This window comes from Ciona intestinalis, chromosome 10 (genome assembly GCF_000224145.3).
Source record: "Ciona intestinalis chromosome 10, KH, whole genome shotgun sequence".
NCBI classification, from domain to species: domain Eukaryota; kingdom Metazoa; phylum Chordata; class Ascidiacea; order Phlebobranchia; family Cionidae; genus Ciona; species Ciona intestinalis.
This window is the reverse complement of record NC_020175.2, coordinates 3,216,364-3,233,806: the sequence shown is the minus strand read 5'-3', so window position 1 is coordinate 3,233,806 and position 17,443 is coordinate 3,216,364. Positions and strand designations below refer to the sequence as shown.

Sequence of the window (17,443 nt, the reverse complement as noted above, 5' to 3'; positions counted from 1 at the left end):
ACCGTTTCTAACGGCCGTCAACGCCCAGACCAGGCCCGGCTTTGACTAGCCTGTGTCGCCGCTTGCCTTCCAACAGTTAAACACAAAGCTCTCTCTGAGTTTTGTACACAATGGCGCGCGGTTCGTGTTATTCCAAGGCAAGCCCGGCACCGGAAAAGGACGTGAATAGATTCGCGACACCGACTTTCCCAACGTACATCCACAATCCGTACGTATCCCATTTCACAAAAGCACAGCCCTTCGCCCAGTTATTTCTACCCGGAAGAGAAAGCTACAAAAGCGAGTGACTCGAGCAGCTGGCCACTAATTCAAATCAAGCCCAGCTTCGAAAGCAGTTCTCGCCATTAGTTCTATCAGCACAACAAGCAAAAGCAAACCGAAACTCACCGGATACGGGTAAGTTAAACCTATCACCGCAATACGAAGTACTATTTTTACCATAAATCTACCTAATTGAAATTACAATATCAAACGTAATTTTCATGCTCCGTATTGAATTTAAATTTGTGTTTTTACATCAATGGCGTGGTGCCGCCGACCCATCCGTTCTCTTACGCCTGAAGCATGACGTAAATAAAACGTTAAATAAACGGATGTAATAAAGTTTCGGTGGTTATTGTTTCACGCGAGTTAAATCTCCATTCCTATCCTCCTATCCTGTGCAGGTAACTCCCACGGCATGACTGATGATGCGGCCACTTCCTGGCAACTGTAGCACCGTCTCTGTCAAAAGATATCTCCATTCACTACTACCGGTAAGTTTAAATAAACTTATATAGTAGGGTGGGAGAATACGGGACACATTTGGCATATAACATTCAACTATCCTTGTCGTATTTTAAACAATTAACAACGGCCCAAGAAAGTCGTAAAGATACGTTTTTATTGCTATTTAAATGTTATTTGTTTACTGTCAAATGGACGAGAAAATAGAATGAACAGGTGTCCCATCTTTCCCCGCCCTACTATAAACAGTCCTTCATCGCTATGTCGTCCGTCACGGTGGCTTTGGTTTATATTCAAATCCGATTTTGAATGTTTAATTAAATACACTCGAAATTCATTATTTGGTTACCGTGTGTGTTGGGCATGGTTTCGGGTCGCTGTTAATACAACTTAAGTTTATTGTTATAATTACGTTACAGGCTATCAAAACCCGGTTGTCGAAAATGAGTTTCTTTTTGTACCTATTACACTTCTCGGAGGTGATTACGGATATTACGCGTTAAATGCTCTACACGCTTGCCCTATTTGCGCCGGCTGAAGTATAGCCGAGTCCACGCTTCTTAGTAGTTAGGCATTATCCAGTTTTAATGATTACAATACATCGCTCTTGGACCGCTCAATTTTCGCTCATAACAAGCCTAATTAACGGGCAACTGTCGGGCCACTGTGACATAACAGCTCACGATCTGTGGGTCTAATTGTCGGAAAAGATGACGTCGCTCGACACTTTGATCTCGCTGGACGATTTCTGGTTGCCCGATTCCCGAATGGCAATGATAGCTGACGTCATACCTACAAGTGACTGATAGCGCGGCTGTGAGCGCCGAAGCGTGACAGCAAACACGTGTTTGCATCAGCTGATCGGTAATAGGAGCCGAGTCACCCGTTTCATGCCAATCCTAACAGACAAAGTGAGTTACGGTCGAGATACTTTATGTATCGTATTTGCGTACGCAGTATATCACCGACCACCGTGACGTATGGGTTTCTAACTGAGTTGTTTGTATATATTCCGTACATTACGTTTATATATGCTTTCTATCCACTTCAGTCGCCTAAACCATTAATACACCGCGCATTAATAGCATTCCAGCTAAAACATAAACGCTTACTCACTAGTTTAATGTTATGAGCGTACGACACCGTTGTGACGTAATATAATTCCAACGGACATGGGGCAGGCCGGGACATAGTTAGGGCACTGTTCGGGCGGTACCAGGCGTCGCCAGACCTGTTATGTTTACCTATTGCCAAGCAAACAGCGCGTGCCTGTTCAGACGAAGTCGGGCCTCAACGGATAACGAACATTGCAACGGGCCATTTAAACGGCAATCTAGTTTTAATGATTGATAGAATGTTGGGTGTCGCAAGTGTGAATTGTAAAACGCGTTTTCCGCGATTCGAACTGAAAGTTATAAGATGTAATCCCAATGGAAAGCCGATACCCGTTTCCGCGCTTTAAATTTCCACTTTCCTTTCGAAAGCCGGATTTGCGAAGTTTGTGTGATTAACAAATCGAATAGCGAGAACAATGAAACAATAGTTTATCCCCAGCTCGTGACGGTTGATATTGTGACGTCACACGTAACGTATCGTGGCAGAAGCGGGGGGGGAGCCGACAGGACACGCCTTGAAATCCTTCATAATTATCGCTACTTCGAAACGAGAGAATACGAGATATAAGGAGGTTACGCTGTGTAAGAGACTGAGTGTGATGTCATAAACTGTCATTCTCTCCGCTCTCTCTTCCTTTCTCTTCGAGGTATATAAGCCAGCGGCTCGGCTCGGAGCAAGTCAGTGTTCAACGAGTTGTGTACTGAGCACGTGCAGCACTTGAGACCGGCATGAAACGCAACGTTCATGACTGCCCCGCCTATTTATCAACATTATACCTTTAGGAGACAAGAGAAAAGCCTTTAGTGTACCATCATGTCGTGCCAGCATAGCGTTAGAGATAGCTTAAGCCCGGAAACTGTGCTTCCAGCGAACAGTCGAATGCGCATACATTAGTACAGGAGCATATGGGTGTCGTGTTGATGTTAAGCCAGCGTAGGAAGCAGTCTTCGATGGCGGAGGAAAAGTGGTGCCGTCCAACGACTCCCAGTGTGACCGCACTTTGAAACGTTTTCCGTATTTACTCGCGAAAATCGCCAGCGTTATTTATATACGGTGGAAACACCGATATGTACGGTTTCCTCGGTCCCGATGCTCCGATTTTCATTAAGCTTTATAAATGAAACGGCGATAGGTAAAATTACCGCCAGTAGCGCTGGAAGTTTGAAAGACACGTTCTAAATTTAGGCGCAGTTTAGCGACGACAAGAGAATGAATCAGTATAGCGCTGTCGTGGGTAGAAATCCGACTTTGCTTCGTATCCTAGCACTCGGCCGATCTTTTCACGTGATTCTGAGGCAGTGTAGTTAGCTAGTTGTTTTCTTGCCGAGATGGACTTGCATCCCGAACGGTTTATTTCGAACAACTGCTTTTTGCACTACCACGGAAATCACTTGACTGTTCAACGGCCGGGGAGCACAGAGCAGACGGTATATAATTGTTCGTAATAATCGGGCAATATTAAAATAAGCCTCGTAATAAAAGCAGATGCCTATACGAGTCTCGAGCGTTATAAGTATAACGGAAGGATGCGCCATTGTGTTCTCTTATGACGTCACAAATTGAACGAAGGCACGCGTGTTGGTTATTAATACACGTGGGCGAGGAGGTTGACATACTATCTGGCAAACGTTTACCCAAACAACTGTCATCATTTTAAACCGCTGCTAGGCTAAATCGTTATATTTTATTTAACAGTTATTTCCCCGCGTGTTATAAAATCGGTATGTATTGGTATGGGAAACCATATTTGTAAGACCCTTCGGTTTATGAGAGTCATATTATAGAAATGAAAGTATACCTAACGTGTGTGGACTCGCCAATGTTGTTTGCCAGAATCCCGGAGCCATCTCCTTTACTCCCGTATGCGCTTATCTTACTCGTCTGTGTTTGGTATACCGCATAATAACTTGATTGTAAAACGGAGCCATTTTCACCGCTCGAACGGCCTCCATTTAAACAGGTTACTAAAGCCGGGCCTGTTGAGCAATCACGCTATTAGTGTTTAAAAACAGTAGCCGCTATGACGTTGAAATGGGGTCGTTTCGAAAATAAACTGTTAGGGTGCCATAACAACGGGCGGGCATGATGGGGCATGCAGACAGGCCCGGTCGGGCTGCTTTATGCTATTTGTTGGTCACGAGTATGGGCTGGGGCTCGAGTTACGTTCGTTCGACAATGAGGATCGCTGCTCAATCGACGACTCGCTTTTGTTGACGCTGATTCACGCACCCTGGTTCACACAGCCGCGATTTATTGTTCGACGACCAGTTTCGTCCACCGCAGTGTTTACGCTCGTAGCTTAGCAACCAGAAAGCACCTACACTCTGGGTCCATGTGGGTCTGTTGGTGTAGGTCGCTCAGGCAACCGACGTGATCGCCAAGATATAAAGCACGTGGTCGGATTGATACAGTCGTAGTAGCACGGCAGCTTCTCAGAAACCCGACAGCTCCCGGTCTACTTTGTTGTTTATTTAATTATGGTTGGTATACTGGATACCCAGGGAGTTAGGTCAGAGTTTTACAGCCCACGTTATATGTTTTGCTTTTACCATAGGTGCAATGCAGTTGAGAACTGATTGAACGAACCCGGAACCTCGTCGACTTTTGCCCTGCTATCTGGTACAGTGTGGCCTCGGAACAATGGGCGGGCTGTGCAATAACAATAATACCTTGTGCGAGCATTCAACCAGCGGCAGGTACCGCGATATTTAATTCGGGCTTTGTTACGTGTGAATCAAATAACAATGATCGGAATCGGAATAAACGCGCCGAGTCAGCCGCGTCAACCACTCCTGCACCTCGTACATTCGACTCATCAAACCTCGGGCAGTTGCCACGTCGGTAAAACGCAGTGGGAGTTTGCTTAGATAAACGCATCTCGTACGCCAAAATTTGATTAATAGCACAAAACGTATTACATGGTGAGCAAAGCATAAGTTTGCGGCGTGCAAGGACAGCAGTACTTTATTTGATTTGTAGTTTCGAGTTCACAACATGGCGGTTTTGCGTAAAACAGTCACGAAGTGTATAGTAAAGCAAGAAGCTAAATTATAAACTAAATTTCTGTCTTCATCGCAACATGGCAGTGAGCTATCGTAGCAGGCTGTTGCAGTGGCTACACATCATGTGACGTCATGAAATCAAACAGCTGTTACCTCACTACCTCGTTGCGTGGAGTCCTTTCAACATTCGTAGGACGAAATTCGTTTTGAAACGGATGTCAGACAGCCGTGTGTTTTTGTTCCACCGCATAAAGATGCGGGCGGAAGGCCTCCGTGTTTTCCAGCAGTTCCCAACCGCCAAGTTCGCGAACGTTTCAGGAGAAACGATCTCTTCCGAAATTCCGCGAAATATCCCGATCCCTTATGACGCCATTCGCATGCACTTGCGTAAATCCTCGATTTCAGCCTGCCAGCGATTTCGCGAAATCTCCTGGCGCGCAGTTTAATATAAACAAAAATTCGAGTCGCGAGTCCGGTCTGACGGCGCTTCTATCCCGCGATGTTACGATTTCGGCTTACCCAGCATGGCTTAGCGGAATTCCCTGAGCTGTCATATTTTCGAGCCACGAAAGCATTCTGTTTTCGCACATGGCCTGAACCAGTGACAGTATATAGAATTGCGCCAGGCAGAACGTCGCATACAATTGAACAGTGGAAACAAGAGAAAGCCATATAAGTGCATTAAACAGTTTCTCATATTGTTATGGGTATGGCAGTGAGTCTCTTGTAGCAGGCTGTTTCAAAACCAAAACAGCCTCTACCTCAACGCCTTGCCGATTACAATTTTCTCATCGAATTAAGATTCCCACCAGGTTGTAGTATTGGATTAGTGGTATGTGTAAAAGAAGCCGCAGTTTCAACAGGAAAAAGCGGCGACCACCTTGGAATTTAAAAGCCTAACAAAAACTTTCAATTCGAGTATTATTTGCTTTTTAAACGGTCGCTTTTTATTGGAAAAGTGCGGAACTTGTCGAGACATGGCGATGGCAGCATAACGGAATTCAATCCAAGAGCATAATTATTGCAAAGCACTCCACTAAACTGCAATTACGAACGCATTCGTCAATGACTGACTTAATCAAGTGCTTACATAAGCCTAATACGGTGCTAATTACTCATGTTTGTCGCCTTTCGCTTCTACGTATGGCTCACCGCTTTTGTTACATGCAGTCCGTTCTTATGACACTTAGCAACTTTTGGTAATGCTAACGTTACTAAATTGCGGTCACCGGGACGGATTGCGTTTAAACCGTTTTTAAATATTGACAGAGCTGTTAAGTTTTAATATGTCGACCATAGAGCTACCGCAACGATCTAATAATTAACAGTCTCTTATCTCATTTAGGTACCTTGTTGTTCGCACCTTGCCCGACCACAGCAGCCGTTGGTGTGAGTCACACCGCGGTTATCGCATTATATTAAGATCCCAATGATTAGAGCAATAAACGAAACCCGTAACCACCGCATACAAAATGTGTTGGGGCCTATTTCGTTTGATGAACTGGTACAACGTTATACACATGTCAAACGTCATAATATTCTACAAATTTGATTCAATTTGTCCATACAACAGGTGTACGGGTCAAACGTTTGATTTTAACCTATAACCAGTAACCACACTGTTTTATACCATACACTCCTATACGCAGGACTGGTTTTTATCGCAGATTTCTGTTTAGATTTGCTCAAATGCAAACGTATTATCTCGGCCGTTTACTGATTACGATATATTTCTGGTTTGGTTTACCAAAGCTTATAACGAAAACACAAAAAACACGGTATTTATAATTAAATAGATATGTAGAATGCCCCATTTAGCAGTGTCCCGAACTTTGGCAGTATGCGCAAGTTAGGCCCTTTTGTAATATGACAAAGGGTTTATCCTGTCTGCCACATGCAGGGACGCCCAAACATCTTTAACTTAAACATTTATATGTTAAAGGCATACATGTTACTCATATGCTAACCTTGTAATTATAGTGTACGTATGTTTTACTATATGCTGTTCCGGGAACTTCAGCCTTGGCGTGCTCGAAATGGCAGTGATCGCAAGTTAGTGCCCTGTTGTTTTGCATATACAGGGGCTAAATTGCCTGCCACATTGTGTACCGTCAATTTGCTGCTGAAATAGCCAGAAAGGAATTCCTATAGTATCCGTCTTAGCCAGCTTATCAAAGAAATTTCTTTAATTACCCATAAAAAGTCAGCTATTGTTTTAAAAATGTCAAATTTGGCAGCAAATAAATGATGACATTCAAAAGTCACCTTCAACCCGCCGCATTGTAAATGTTGGCAGAGGAGAAACTGCCTTCGGTTTACTCTGTTTTAAGCCGCTCTAAACATCAGTTTCTGCCTCTGCGTGACTGTTGCTGTCGCTGCGGGCGGACTGTTTACTACTTGCTCGATTTCGGCTCAACCGATACCGAAAGAACCGGCGTTAAAAGGTCAAGTGAGCTATTTCTCTCTTGTTTTCGGTAAATGTCGTTTGGCAGTGATCGCAAGTTAGCGCCCTGTAACAGCTTAAGCAACAGGGTCTAGCCTGCCTGCCACATTACAACCGAGCCATTCCACGACAGAATACCTCATTCCGCGAAGCCGGCAGCGCCTCGAGGCGATTCCCAGACATTGTTTTTATGCTGATCTGTTATCTAAAGTGATATCTATTAGTTTAACAGTGCAGTGATTGACAACTTACCGTTTGACGGCTATGATTGATGTTTAATGGCTCTTAACAAAAACGTAGAGCTTTTGACCATCTTTCTGCCATCGCCCTGGTACTTTCAACAAGTAGAATACCACACTCCAGCCTATAATTAGTCTTCTAGCATAATATATCCTACAATTCTTTAAAAACAAAGGCGTTTTAGTGCCGACTGTCCTCCGATGCTATGATTTGGCAGTGAGTTGAGTTTGTTGCCCTGTTTATGACGTAACACAGGGGCTCAATCCAATGCCTCATGATAAGCATTACAATCAGCTACAGTTTTACGTAAATTAAAAGTTGAGTTGCAAAAAATGTATCGAAACCTCTGGAATTTTATTTAGTTTTCCTTTTTTGTTTAACACTGAGCAGTTATTCGACAACTGGAATAGTTTCACGTATTTTTTATATTGCTTTGGTTTCAGACCGCCACTTTTTTAGCAATAAATCTATCGTTCGTTAAAACGATGAACCAAGCTAAAAAAGTCTGTAGGTGTTTTATTAATTTAACAAGCAATTTTTTGGGTAAAGTTTTGTAGAGGTTTCGCTAAAAGAGCCACGCTGAGACCAACACGAACAAAAGGTTCTTTGCACAGCTGTCGACCAATTTCCTTCCTTCTAAATATTTACTCTCTACCACCACCTGACGGTTAGATTTATACCGATCCTATACGCTGTTCTTTATGATTCAATCAGACAACCAAGCCAAAATGCACCGTTTTTTTTATTTATGTTCCGCCATTTCCAACTGTTGTTGTAGCAGACTTACCTATAGAAAAAAATACTATTTGGTATGTATATATGGGATATTTTAGCCAATACAGAATATATACAGTTTAAAGCAAGAAACAAAATGCCATATTATTTGGAAATAAAAGTTTAAGTTAAAAACAAAACGTTCTTTCGTTCTCGCAAAAGGCACGATTCACATTATTTTACAAAACATAAGTTTTATTATTTATCTCTATGGATACAGTAGCGATGAAGACCAGGTTATAATTAATACAACAACAAGGAAAGGAAAATTACCCCCCAAAAAACGGCAGTCGTTATACTCACCCTGCAGGCAAAAACTACACTTGAATAAAAGTGTCAGATAAAAGAGTGGATGCTAAACCCAATACGCTTACCCCATTTTCTAATCCTTGGACGTTAATTCTATACAAGCGTTCACTGCGTTCGAGTTGCTTAGTTGTGTTAATTATAGATTCCCGAATGTCTTCACAAGAGTCTTTTATATTCTGTTAATATGTAATCAATAAACCAAGTACAAGTGATTTTGAGAAGTGTCATAATTTTTGTTTAGGTTTAAAGTGTAATGTAGTTCGCTGGGAATAAAGATGCTCAAAGTTTTATTCCACTTTTCGTTCAATTTGGTACTACTAAACAAGAAATCTTTATAGAAATATATAAACGTAGCCTCATAGCTCTAACAGAGCGTTGTCATTAGTAAAAACAAAAATAGGAAAAAACAGTATCCATCTTAACACATAGTAGTATATTAAAGTATGAATGAACTATGCCTAGAAGTGTATAAAGGAAGATACGTGCGAGTTTCGTTATACAATAATTACTATTGCCCGACACCACGTTGACCCGCGGAGGTGTTGGCAACGCTTTTTGCTTACCAATTATTACTAACAGCGCGTTTCAAATGCTGGTTTGTTGTTAACAGACTGATGCTGCAGTTACCAGTTACAGTCAATATATATAGTGCAGGATATAGTACTTTACTGTTTCGACATTGGGCTATTATGACGTATTGTGCTTTAGAATTTAGATAAGTTTGCAACAAAACAGATGCTGTGTAATAAACTACATAATTGCTTACAAATGATGTGTAACTAGAACGAGATGAACCGGAGTGAGTAGAGTAAGATGAACTACTGTTTAATTGCTGTTTCCCAATCTTATCCTTGAGTTCGTCTCTTTCAGTCTTTAGTAAATTGATCTGTTTAGGTAAAAACAACACGTTTTATGTGTATTTATAAACCAGAGATCAATGAAGTAAAAACAACTTTTAAATCACATAAGCTACTTACCGATTCTAATAGCGAAGCCAATCTTTGTTGAAGCTGAAAAAGGTATATTTGGAACCTAAGTTTTTACCATAACTAAAAATAAATTAATTTAGCCTATATTGCATTTGCGTATATATAGTGACTATTCAATACAAAAACTTACCGTGGTTTCGTCTTCGTCCATTTGGTACAGCTAATTTGCTGGTGCAATTACAAACTATGTAAAACCTATATACGCTATATAGTTACCCTTCAGGCCTTTATCTGTTCTGCTAATGTCACAGTTCGCGGTCAAAATGGGCCTATATTCTGTTACATATTAATAAAAGGACGCTATTCACTCGGTTTGATTAAAACATCCAGACACGCCAAACAGGTTGTTTTCAAAAGAAGAATCACATTTTCTGTACCGAACATAGTTTAATATACAGTTTTATGAACCTATACGTGTATTTAGAGTATTATACATAAGAAAAGTATTTGGTTGTTAGGTTCATAAACCTGCAGGTCCAGACACGTCTATGATTTATACAACTGATTTATCAATGTGCTATAAATCTTTTCTTGGTGGAATGCGTTTAGGATTGATATCAATATTGTAGCCGTAGTACGTTGTGCCAAATATATACTTAGTATTTAACCTATATTTAGAAGTTGTGACACGGGTGTTTTATATTATAAGCTATTTCAATGGAATAAAAATAGACTATATTATAGTAGGGTGGGGGAAGGTGGGAGACCTTTAGCTCATAATACCCATATATCTTGATCGTGTTTTGAACAATTAAAACTGTTTATGAGGTCGTGAAAATACGGTTTATAATTCTTTAAATGTTCTTTGTTTACTACCAAATGAGAGGAGAAAATAGAATAAAAAGGTGTCCCATCTTTATACACCTTGTGGTGGCGATTGTATATGTTTATATTGTGTGGTTAACAATTTAACTTATAACGAGACCACTTGCTGGTTGGAGTAATGGCTTTTAAATACGATTTTCAAGGACACACAGTACGAACACTATATGATAGCAGCACCGAGCCTCGAACCCACCACCTATAGTTGTGGGTACGCGTGCTATAACTACTGTACCACAAAATATATACGTTTTTACAAGTTTCTTATTGAACTTACGATTTTATTTATTTAAACTGACAAGATAAAGTTTTCTAATTCACTTCCTAACCAATCACTTAACGCTGTTCCCAAATAAAAGCACTTTAGCACCATCTGTATAAAAATACCACTAACTCACTTTTGACATAGTGTAAGATTGGTATAGTTTTTTTAAGTTACTAGGGAAATTGAACGTTAGATGTTTGTTGACATTCAATTGTTCAAAACATCTGGGGGCCTTTCGAGTTATTCTATCTGCTACAAAACAAAGTATCGCAGCTACAGATTAAGTTTCAACTGCAGGCAGAGAGTAGGGTAGGGCAAGATGGGACACCTTTACCACATAATATCCAAATATCCTCATCGTGTTTTAAACATTTAACAACGGTCTATGAGAGTCGTGATCGTGAGGATATGGTTTTATAATTGTTTGAATGTTCTTTGTTTACAACCAAATAGGTCGAGAAAATAGAATAAAAAAGTGTCCCATCTTCCCCCACCCTACTATACATATATATAACTTGCTTTGGCCTCGCGTGGCCGAAATACGACAGTCGTGAAACACAGGTGTTCGATTTTATACGCCTCGTTCCCCCTTACGAGTTACCACGTAGTATACCTTTCTGAGTGATTATTTTTTCTAATTGGCTGACAATTTATTTTAGACAACCCAATAGCGACCACTGGGTTTGAGCAATCGCCGTTAAGTGTCTTGCTTAAAACTACGGTCTGCATTCATCGTATAAAAAGCACTCATATAAATAAGGTATCTGCCCTGTATCTTCACATCGTCTTTGTAACAATAACACCAAAGATTAATGTGTCAATTTTATTTCAAGCCATGCAGTCTATACATTGATAGATATAGTTGTTTAAAACAATCCCATTACACAGCTTCTCTTCTGTATCTTTCTCTTAGGAAGAAATCAAGGTTTTCTTGGAAAACCTTAATCTGTAAAACCAATACAAAAGCAAAAATTATTTCAAGGTATAACATTATACATCATTTATGGCTGTTAATTGTGATTTTACCCATACTATTATATGTATAGTAGGTCGGGCTATAACTGTTAGCAGATACAAAAATATAAATGGCTTGCCCCAACATACCGTATTTCCTAGTATTCATATAATAGTGTGGGGGAAGATGGGACATCTGTTCATTTTTTATATTTTCTCGTCTCATTTGGTTGTAAACAAAGAACATTCAAAGAATTATAAAACCGTATTCTCACAACTCCCAAAGACCGTTGTTAATTGTTTAAAACACGATTAGGATATTTGGATATTATGTGCTAAAGATGTCCCATCTTCTCTCACCCTACTATATTATTGTATGTTTTTACCTTCTTGTGGATTAATTTACATTACTGTAATTTGAATGCGCCGTACTATTCGTAATGTCCGTGCATAATGAGACCTGCTTTACTTATATTACAATATGCATGACGCTGTGGCCCAGAATGCTGGTTAGAACGCCAGTCTGTATCCATGAGGATACGGATTCGAGGCTCAACGCCACTATATACCATTGTGGACGTATGTGTCGTTGAGCAAGGCACTTATATGTCATTTATTTCAACTCATTGGTCGATTATTAGGTGTCTAAATTACCAACCATACTTAAAAATACATCGTCCACAAAGTTGCATATGTTTTAACTAGATAGATCGGGCAGGGTATAAAACAGAACACGCTTGTTATAATAAACTGTTGCTATACCTTGCCACGCATAGATATAGACAAGTTATACATTTATTTATATGACAGGATAAACACTTCTATTTTTTAACGTACCTTCGCCTTCAGCCCAGCTATTTTACATTTGTACAAGAAATCGTTCACGTCTGCTTCTTCCTGTCTCATTTTCATGTCCAGTTTGATATTATCAATCTCTCTTTGATATATCTACAAGCAAATTGCCTTTGGAATTACATATGTATTTTACTATAGAAAATTTCACAATTAATACCTTCCTATATATAATTAAAGAAACGGTTTATTACTATGAAATAAGGTACTGAGGGGTAAGGTGGGACACCCATTAGCACATAACATCCAAATATCATAGACTTTTTTAAACAACAACAACGGTCTGTGGGTGTTTTGAAGATACAGTTTTATAATTCATTGAATATTTTTGTTTACTACCAAACGGGACGAGAAATATAACAAAAAGATGTATATTTTCCCCCACCATACTATATATTAATTTTATGGTTTCAAAGAAAACCAAAATATTTAAAAATAGTGGGTTTACCGAAACTTTTGTAGTGAATTGTTGTATTGGTCTGTTCAACAGGTTTTCATATCTTTTATCTTCATTCCTTTTAGCCATGAATCGTATGTCGACCAAGTCATCATTGCATTTTCGAATCTGTATTAATACACGAAGTGCTATTAAAACGGCAATGATGAACAATTTATTAAAAGCTTGTATGACTTGAAACTTCGTTATTACCGGTTTAAAACGTTCGTGTATATAGAAGGGTGTGGGGAGATGGGACACCTTTTCATTCTGTTTTCTCGTCCAGCATTTGGTAGTAAACAAAGAACATTCAAAGAATTATAAAACCGTACGCTCACGACTTCCATAGACCGTTATTTGTTAAAAACACGATCAGGATATTTGGATATTATATGCTTAAGGTGTCTCGTCTTCCCCCAACCTACTATATTATGTTCTGGAGGTGTCCTATCTTACTACATAGTACTATATATATACAAAAATATACAATTCTCCAACTCACCTTTGATTTTAATGCAGAGAGTCGAGCTTGAAGCTGAAATGTAAAATTTCATTGACAAAAATCAAATCATAAACATAAATTTCTTTTCATTCAACATTCATTAAATTCTTGACATAACATCTTTGTGTAGTAGCCTACCACTCATAGTAACCCTATACAGTACCTAACGATTGTTTGGTATCGAATTAAGTTGTAGTATACACGTACACATAATTACATTTATGGACAGTTATTTTTTATAAGTTATATTAACAAATTTACCGATAAAATGTCTTCTTCCATTTTTTATCGTTGTACGAGTTGGAACATTCGTCCTTGGTCGTGCAGTTCCGTTTGCTTCGAGAAAGTGAGCGTATTAATAGCCGCGAAGTCTCGTTGATTGGGAGCCACGGTATCAAATATCATAGCTGGAATCAGTAGGCACGTGCTGAACAAAGGGCTTTAGAAATACGAGAACCGAGGGCATATGATTTAGCAAAACGCGTCGAAGAATTCGTGTATTAACGTATTGTAAGCATGCTCTCTTGGAGGTGTAGGACTATACATGGCATATGCAAAGCAGGACCAAAACATGATTGTTGCTGCGTAACCTTTGAACTTACACTTTGACTTCTGTAATTATAAACGTGTAACGTCGTTGTCAAAACAATAGGCGTTTTGAAGGCGGGGTTTTAATACGTGTGATGTTGAGCAAAGTATCGCTTTCAACCGACGCGTTTGACCACAAAGGATATGGGTTCGAGGCTCGACGTTGCAACTATTGTGGGCGTGTGTGTCTTTGAGCATGAATTGCAACAAAAATCAAGTAACGCATTGTAAAATATCTGCTAAATTCATTAAAAAATAATTAGCAGTACGTTCCTTCCTTAACTAGTTTAAATTTTACTATATTTATTATTCTTTTATTAAAATGGATACAGCGTAGGCTTATAATGGTACCGCTTATAATTTGGTTGGGTTAGACTTATAGGTAATTTTAGTATAACTTTAATGTAAATTGAAATAAATAAGGAATATTGTAATATTTTAAAGATCAGTATCGAATAAATTGAGGTATGGGTACTAGTGAAGAATCATTTGAAAGAGGTTATCGATTGATACGTTATTTTTCTTAATGCATTTCTTAAAGTATGTAATGTTACTATTTTCAGGTTAAATCACAGCACCGTTGCAAGATGATGCGATTTATGCTGTTGTTTAGTAGACAAGGAAAAGTCAGACTGCAGAAATGGTTTAACGCAATTGGCGACAAAGAACGTAAAAAGATAACCCGGGAATTGGTCAGTCTGGTGCTGTCTCGACGCCCGAAGATGTGCAACTTTTTGGACTGGAAAGATTACAAGGTGAAGCTTTAAAGTCTGTTTAAAAATTTGGGAGAAATTTTATAAATAATTCGCTATATGCGGTTCTACAGTAGTTTTGTTCTACAGTAGTTTTTGCAAAGAACTATGTTATAGGCCTAATGCTTGATATAGCTTTTGTAAACCTGTTTTTGTACATAAATTTAAATTGACACTATGCAGCCCAAAACTGATTTAAACACAAATGATAAACCTTATTTTTTATTGGTGATTTCACGTATCGCAATCAGTATCAGCATCGCAAATTGAAGTCAATATCCTTTGATTAAGATGCAAGCGCATAACTACTGAGATCCTGGTTTTAAGTCTCGTTGCTGCTATCAATGTTGGCGCATATGTCCTTGGGCAAGACACTTACTGGAAATTGCTCCAACCCAGTGGTCACTAACGGGTTGCCCAAATTGTCAGCAATACATAAAAAACTGACAATAAATACAATATTTAAATTAAACGATATTAATTTTTAAATCACTGAACTATGGTAACAACACAAACTATTTTTTTCAAACAAACTAACAAAATTGCTTTGCAAAAATGAATTATCAAGCTAGAATAATGATAAAATAACCTGTTGTGCTAAAAAAACTTTCTACATTCATTTTATAAGAATGGTGCCTTTTCTCGCAGGTTGTTTACAAGCGGTATGCTTCTTTGTTCTTCTGCTGCGCAATCGAGGAAAGTGATAACGAACTTCTTGCTCTGGAAGTAATCCACCGTTTCGTGGAAATTCTTGACAAGTATTTTGGGAGTGTGTGTGAGCTTGATATTATTTTTAACTTCGAGAAAGCTTATTTCATCTTGGATGAATTCCTTCTTGCTGGTGAAATTCAAGAGTCCTCCAAAAACAAGGTCCTACGAGCAGTGGAGAACTCTGATGCTCTCCAGGAAGAAAACCAAGAAGCAGAAGCAACGAGGAGCATTTTGGAAGAGTTTGGTCTCTCCTGAATTGCTTAAATTGACTAAATCCTTTTAGATGCAATTTCTATATCTTTAGTTATAAAGTGATGCCCCCCCCTACGTTTTTTGAACTTGTTGGCACTTACACAAGCCGCTGGGACCAAGGTTTGTTTAATGTGCTCAATGAATCACGCCAATCATGCTCACAAATAATGTAAATAATCAAAATTTATGTACTGTATTTAAATACAATAAATGCTCAAAGTAGATACTATACGGCAGAGAAAGCAAAAAAAACTGCAGTTTTTAAAACAATACAATACAGGGTATAAGCACAGAGACAGTTACACGGTAGTAAATAAACAGAAGAGAAAATCCACAATTTTAGTTTAACTTGCGAAGAATTTCAGCGTTTTGTATCACCAAATCCAGCAATGTTCTTTAAAACTTTTGCTCCAGAAAAGGCAGTTTCTACGAAGGCGCTACCATTGTCTTTCACACTTTGACTGATCTTGGCAAAATTGCTGATGTCAGAAATTCTGCAAGTAAAAAAATGTGTTAGTAACTTCTAACTTGACACATGCATATTGATATTGCCATGATGCTGGCAATATTGAATCTTGTACAGAATGAATAAATGTAACTCACTTCATGCTTGCGTTGCGTGGCCAGAAAATGAAAGACATTATATACAACTTATAAGTTACCACGTATGTTATTTCTTGGGTGCTTATTTTTTTGGCTTTTTTCACCATTTTATTTATGGCAATTTTGGACAATAACACATACGTCCATATCGATCCTTGAACCCATTACCTCTGGGTTAAAGGCAGGCATGTAACCACTTTGCCACGGTGTCTGAATAGGTCTGACTTTTATAAAATATTACTCTTACCTGCGGTCCAAGAATTCCCAAGTATCCTTAAAATCCGGTGACTGATCTGTTAGCATTACAAGCTGGGTGCTGCCGTACAGTTTTGCCAGAATACCACGCTTGGTGTACCAGTTAATATCAGCAGAACGATCACCAGCATAATACCAAATGTCATCGACCATCTTCGCAAGTTCTTCTGCGCTCTTCGGAAAAATATCCGGTCTTGCCAAGATTCCCATCGCTTGTGGCCACGCTCCGATGCAAGGAATAATCATCCGGAGTCTGTACTCCACTGCGGATCGTATGAAAGATGTTACTTTAATCTTCTCTTCCTTTGACTCATGCTCTTCTACAGTAAACTTTAGGTACTCAACCAATTGAAAGTTACATTTCTGAATGAAATACAACACAAGATCATCCCCACCACCAGTGAACATGCCCTCTGCAACACCAGCGTAACCTGCTTGTTCTGCCCCACAAGACAGAGCTTTCCTTGACCAGCCATGATCTACCACAAAATCCAAAGCATTATCGAGAATTTTAACTTTCACAGTATTAACACTCTCCTCTTCTTTTTTACTTTCATTTTCCTTAGTGTTTGTTTCTTCAGTTTTGGAGTTTTCCTCATTTTTTCCATCTTTTTCTGTTTGAAAAAATCTCACCCTTTTATGCGCTGTAGGTGCCGCATGTGCTTTAAGTATAGGATGAGACATTGAAGCAGCTGAAAGCTTGTTAGCTCGCGTTCTTATGCTTCTCATTTGTGCAAGCGAGGTGTAAGTTCGCAGTGCATTCCTCGTACACCTATTCACCCACATTATTGATGTCTAAACTAAAAATAACAAAAGTAGGAAATATAAAATGAAATGAGCTGAAAAATAGCC

The 17,443-nt window shown here is 39.2% G+C and overlaps 4 protein-coding genes and 6 non-coding genes across 11 annotated transcripts; 7 read left to right on the top strand and 3 right to left on the bottom strand.

Moving 5' to 3' along the window:
- Positions 1-3,120: 3,120 nt before the first annotated feature.
- On the top strand, positions 3,121-3,239 carry mir34 (microRNA 34). Its single transcript, NR_032334.1, has one exon. It is a non-coding gene; the product is annotated as a microRNA 34 (primary transcript).
- Positions 3,240-4,922: 1,683 nt separating this feature from the next.
- mir4091 (microRNA 4091) lies at positions 4,923-5,007 on the top strand. Its single transcript, NR_034486.1, has one exon. It is a non-coding gene; the product is annotated as a microRNA 4091 (primary transcript).
- Positions 5,008-6,677: 1,670 nt separating this feature from the next.
- On the top strand, positions 6,678-6,737 carry mir4008a (microRNA 4008a). The gene has a single exon (NR_034388.1). It is a non-coding gene; the product is annotated as a microRNA 4008a (primary transcript).
- Positions 6,738-6,881: 144 nt separating this feature from the next.
- On the top strand, positions 6,882-6,943 carry mir4008c (microRNA 4008c). Its single transcript, NR_034390.1, has one exon. It is a non-coding gene; the product is annotated as a microRNA 4008c (primary transcript).
- Positions 6,944-7,330: 387 nt separating this feature from the next.
- On the top strand, positions 7,331-7,392 carry mir4008b (microRNA 4008b). The gene has a single exon (NR_034389.1). It is a non-coding gene; the product is annotated as a microRNA 4008b (primary transcript).
- Positions 7,393-7,550: 158 nt separating this feature from the next.
- On the top strand, positions 7,551-7,607 carry mir4054 (microRNA 4054). Its single transcript, NR_034447.1, has one exon. It is a non-coding gene; the product is annotated as a microRNA 4054 (primary transcript).
- A 644-nt stretch (positions 7,608-8,251) lies between these two features.
- LOC100187462 lies at positions 8,252-9,856 on the bottom strand. Of its 2 annotated transcripts, XM_002121909.5 has the most exons (5): positions 9,730-9,856; positions 9,588-9,620; positions 9,377-9,496; positions 8,676-8,786; positions 8,252-8,314 (listed from the first exon to the last, which is right to left on the bottom strand). In XM_002121909.5, exons 1-5 carry the CDS (start codon positions 9,748-9,750, stop codon positions 8,270-8,272), a joined length of 330 nt encoding a protein of 109 aa, XP_002121945.1. In that variant the 5' UTR covers positions 9,751-9,856; the 3' UTR covers positions 8,252-8,269. The 2 variants fall into 2 exon arrangements, with proteins under 2 accessions (XP_002121945.1, XP_026692149.1); XM_026836348.1 differs by lacking the exon at positions 8,252-8,314 and having other exon boundaries at positions 8,373-8,786.
- LOC100179571 (AP-1 complex subunit sigma-2) lies at positions 9,469-15,957 on the top strand. The gene is made up of 3 exons (XM_002122220.5): positions 9,469-9,629; positions 14,582-14,773; positions 15,419-15,957. Exons 2-3 carry the CDS (start codon positions 14,606-14,608, stop codon positions 15,734-15,736), a joined length of 486 nt encoding a protein of 161 aa, XP_002122256.1. The 5' UTR covers positions 9,469-9,629; positions 14,582-14,605; the 3' UTR covers positions 15,737-15,957.
- Positions 11,499-13,818, bottom strand: LOC100177227. The gene is made up of 5 exons (XM_002121853.4): positions 13,692-13,818; positions 13,431-13,463; positions 12,941-13,057; positions 12,478-12,588; positions 11,499-11,632 (listed from the first exon to the last, which is right to left on the bottom strand). The coding sequence occupies exons 1-5, from the start codon at positions 13,710-13,712 to the stop codon at positions 11,567-11,569; spliced, it is 348 nt and encodes a 115-aa protein (XP_002121889.1). The 5' UTR covers positions 13,713-13,818; the 3' UTR covers positions 11,499-11,566.
- Positions 15,846-17,435, bottom strand: LOC100181887 (ubiquinone biosynthesis protein COQ9-B, mitochondrial). The gene is made up of 2 exons (XM_002121728.5): positions 16,584-17,435; positions 15,846-16,227 (listed from the first exon to the last, which is right to left on the bottom strand). The coding sequence occupies exons 1-2, from the start codon at positions 17,375-17,377 to the stop codon at positions 16,095-16,097; spliced, it is 927 nt and encodes a 308-aa protein (XP_002121764.1). The 5' UTR covers positions 17,378-17,435; the 3' UTR covers positions 15,846-16,094.
- Between the last annotated feature and the right edge of the window lie 8 nt (positions 17,436-17,443).

Coding starts and splice junctions, on each gene's coding strand:
- LOC100187462 (XM_026836348.1), bottom strand. CDS start 9,750: ATGGACGAAGACGAAACCACG. Junction 9,621..9,729: donor TGGACGAAGACGAAACCACG/GTAAGTTTTTGT, acceptor TACCTTTTTCAG/CTTCAACAAAGATTGGCTTC. Junction 9,497..9,587: donor TGGCTTCGCTATTAGAATCG/GTAAGTAGCTTA, acceptor TTACCTAAACAG/ATCAATTTACTAAAGACTGA.
- LOC100177227 (XM_002121853.4), bottom strand. CDS start 13,712: ATGGAAGAAGACATTTTATCG. Junction 13,464..13,691: donor TGGAAGAAGACATTTTATCG/GTAAATTTGTTA, acceptor TTTACATTTCAG/CTTCAAGCTCGACTCTCTGC. Junction 11,633..12,477: donor TAGCTGGGCTGAAGGCGAAG/GTACGTTAAAAA, acceptor TTGGTTTTACAG/ATTAAGGTTTTCCAAGAAAA.
- LOC100179571 (XM_002122220.5), top strand. CDS start 14,606: ATGATGCGATTTATGCTGTTGTTTAGTAGACAAGGAAAAGTCAGACTG. Junction 14,774..15,418: donor TGGACTGGAAAGATTACAAG/GTGAAGCTTTAA, acceptor CTTTTCTCGCAG/GTTGTTTACAAGCGGTATGC.
- LOC100181887 (XM_002121728.5), bottom strand. CDS start 17,377: ATGTGGGTGAATAGGTGTACGAGGAATGCACTGCGAACTTACACCTCG. Junction 16,228..16,583: donor TGGGAATTCTTGGACCGCAG/GTAAGAGTAATA, acceptor TTTTACTTGCAG/AATTTCTGACATCAGCAATT.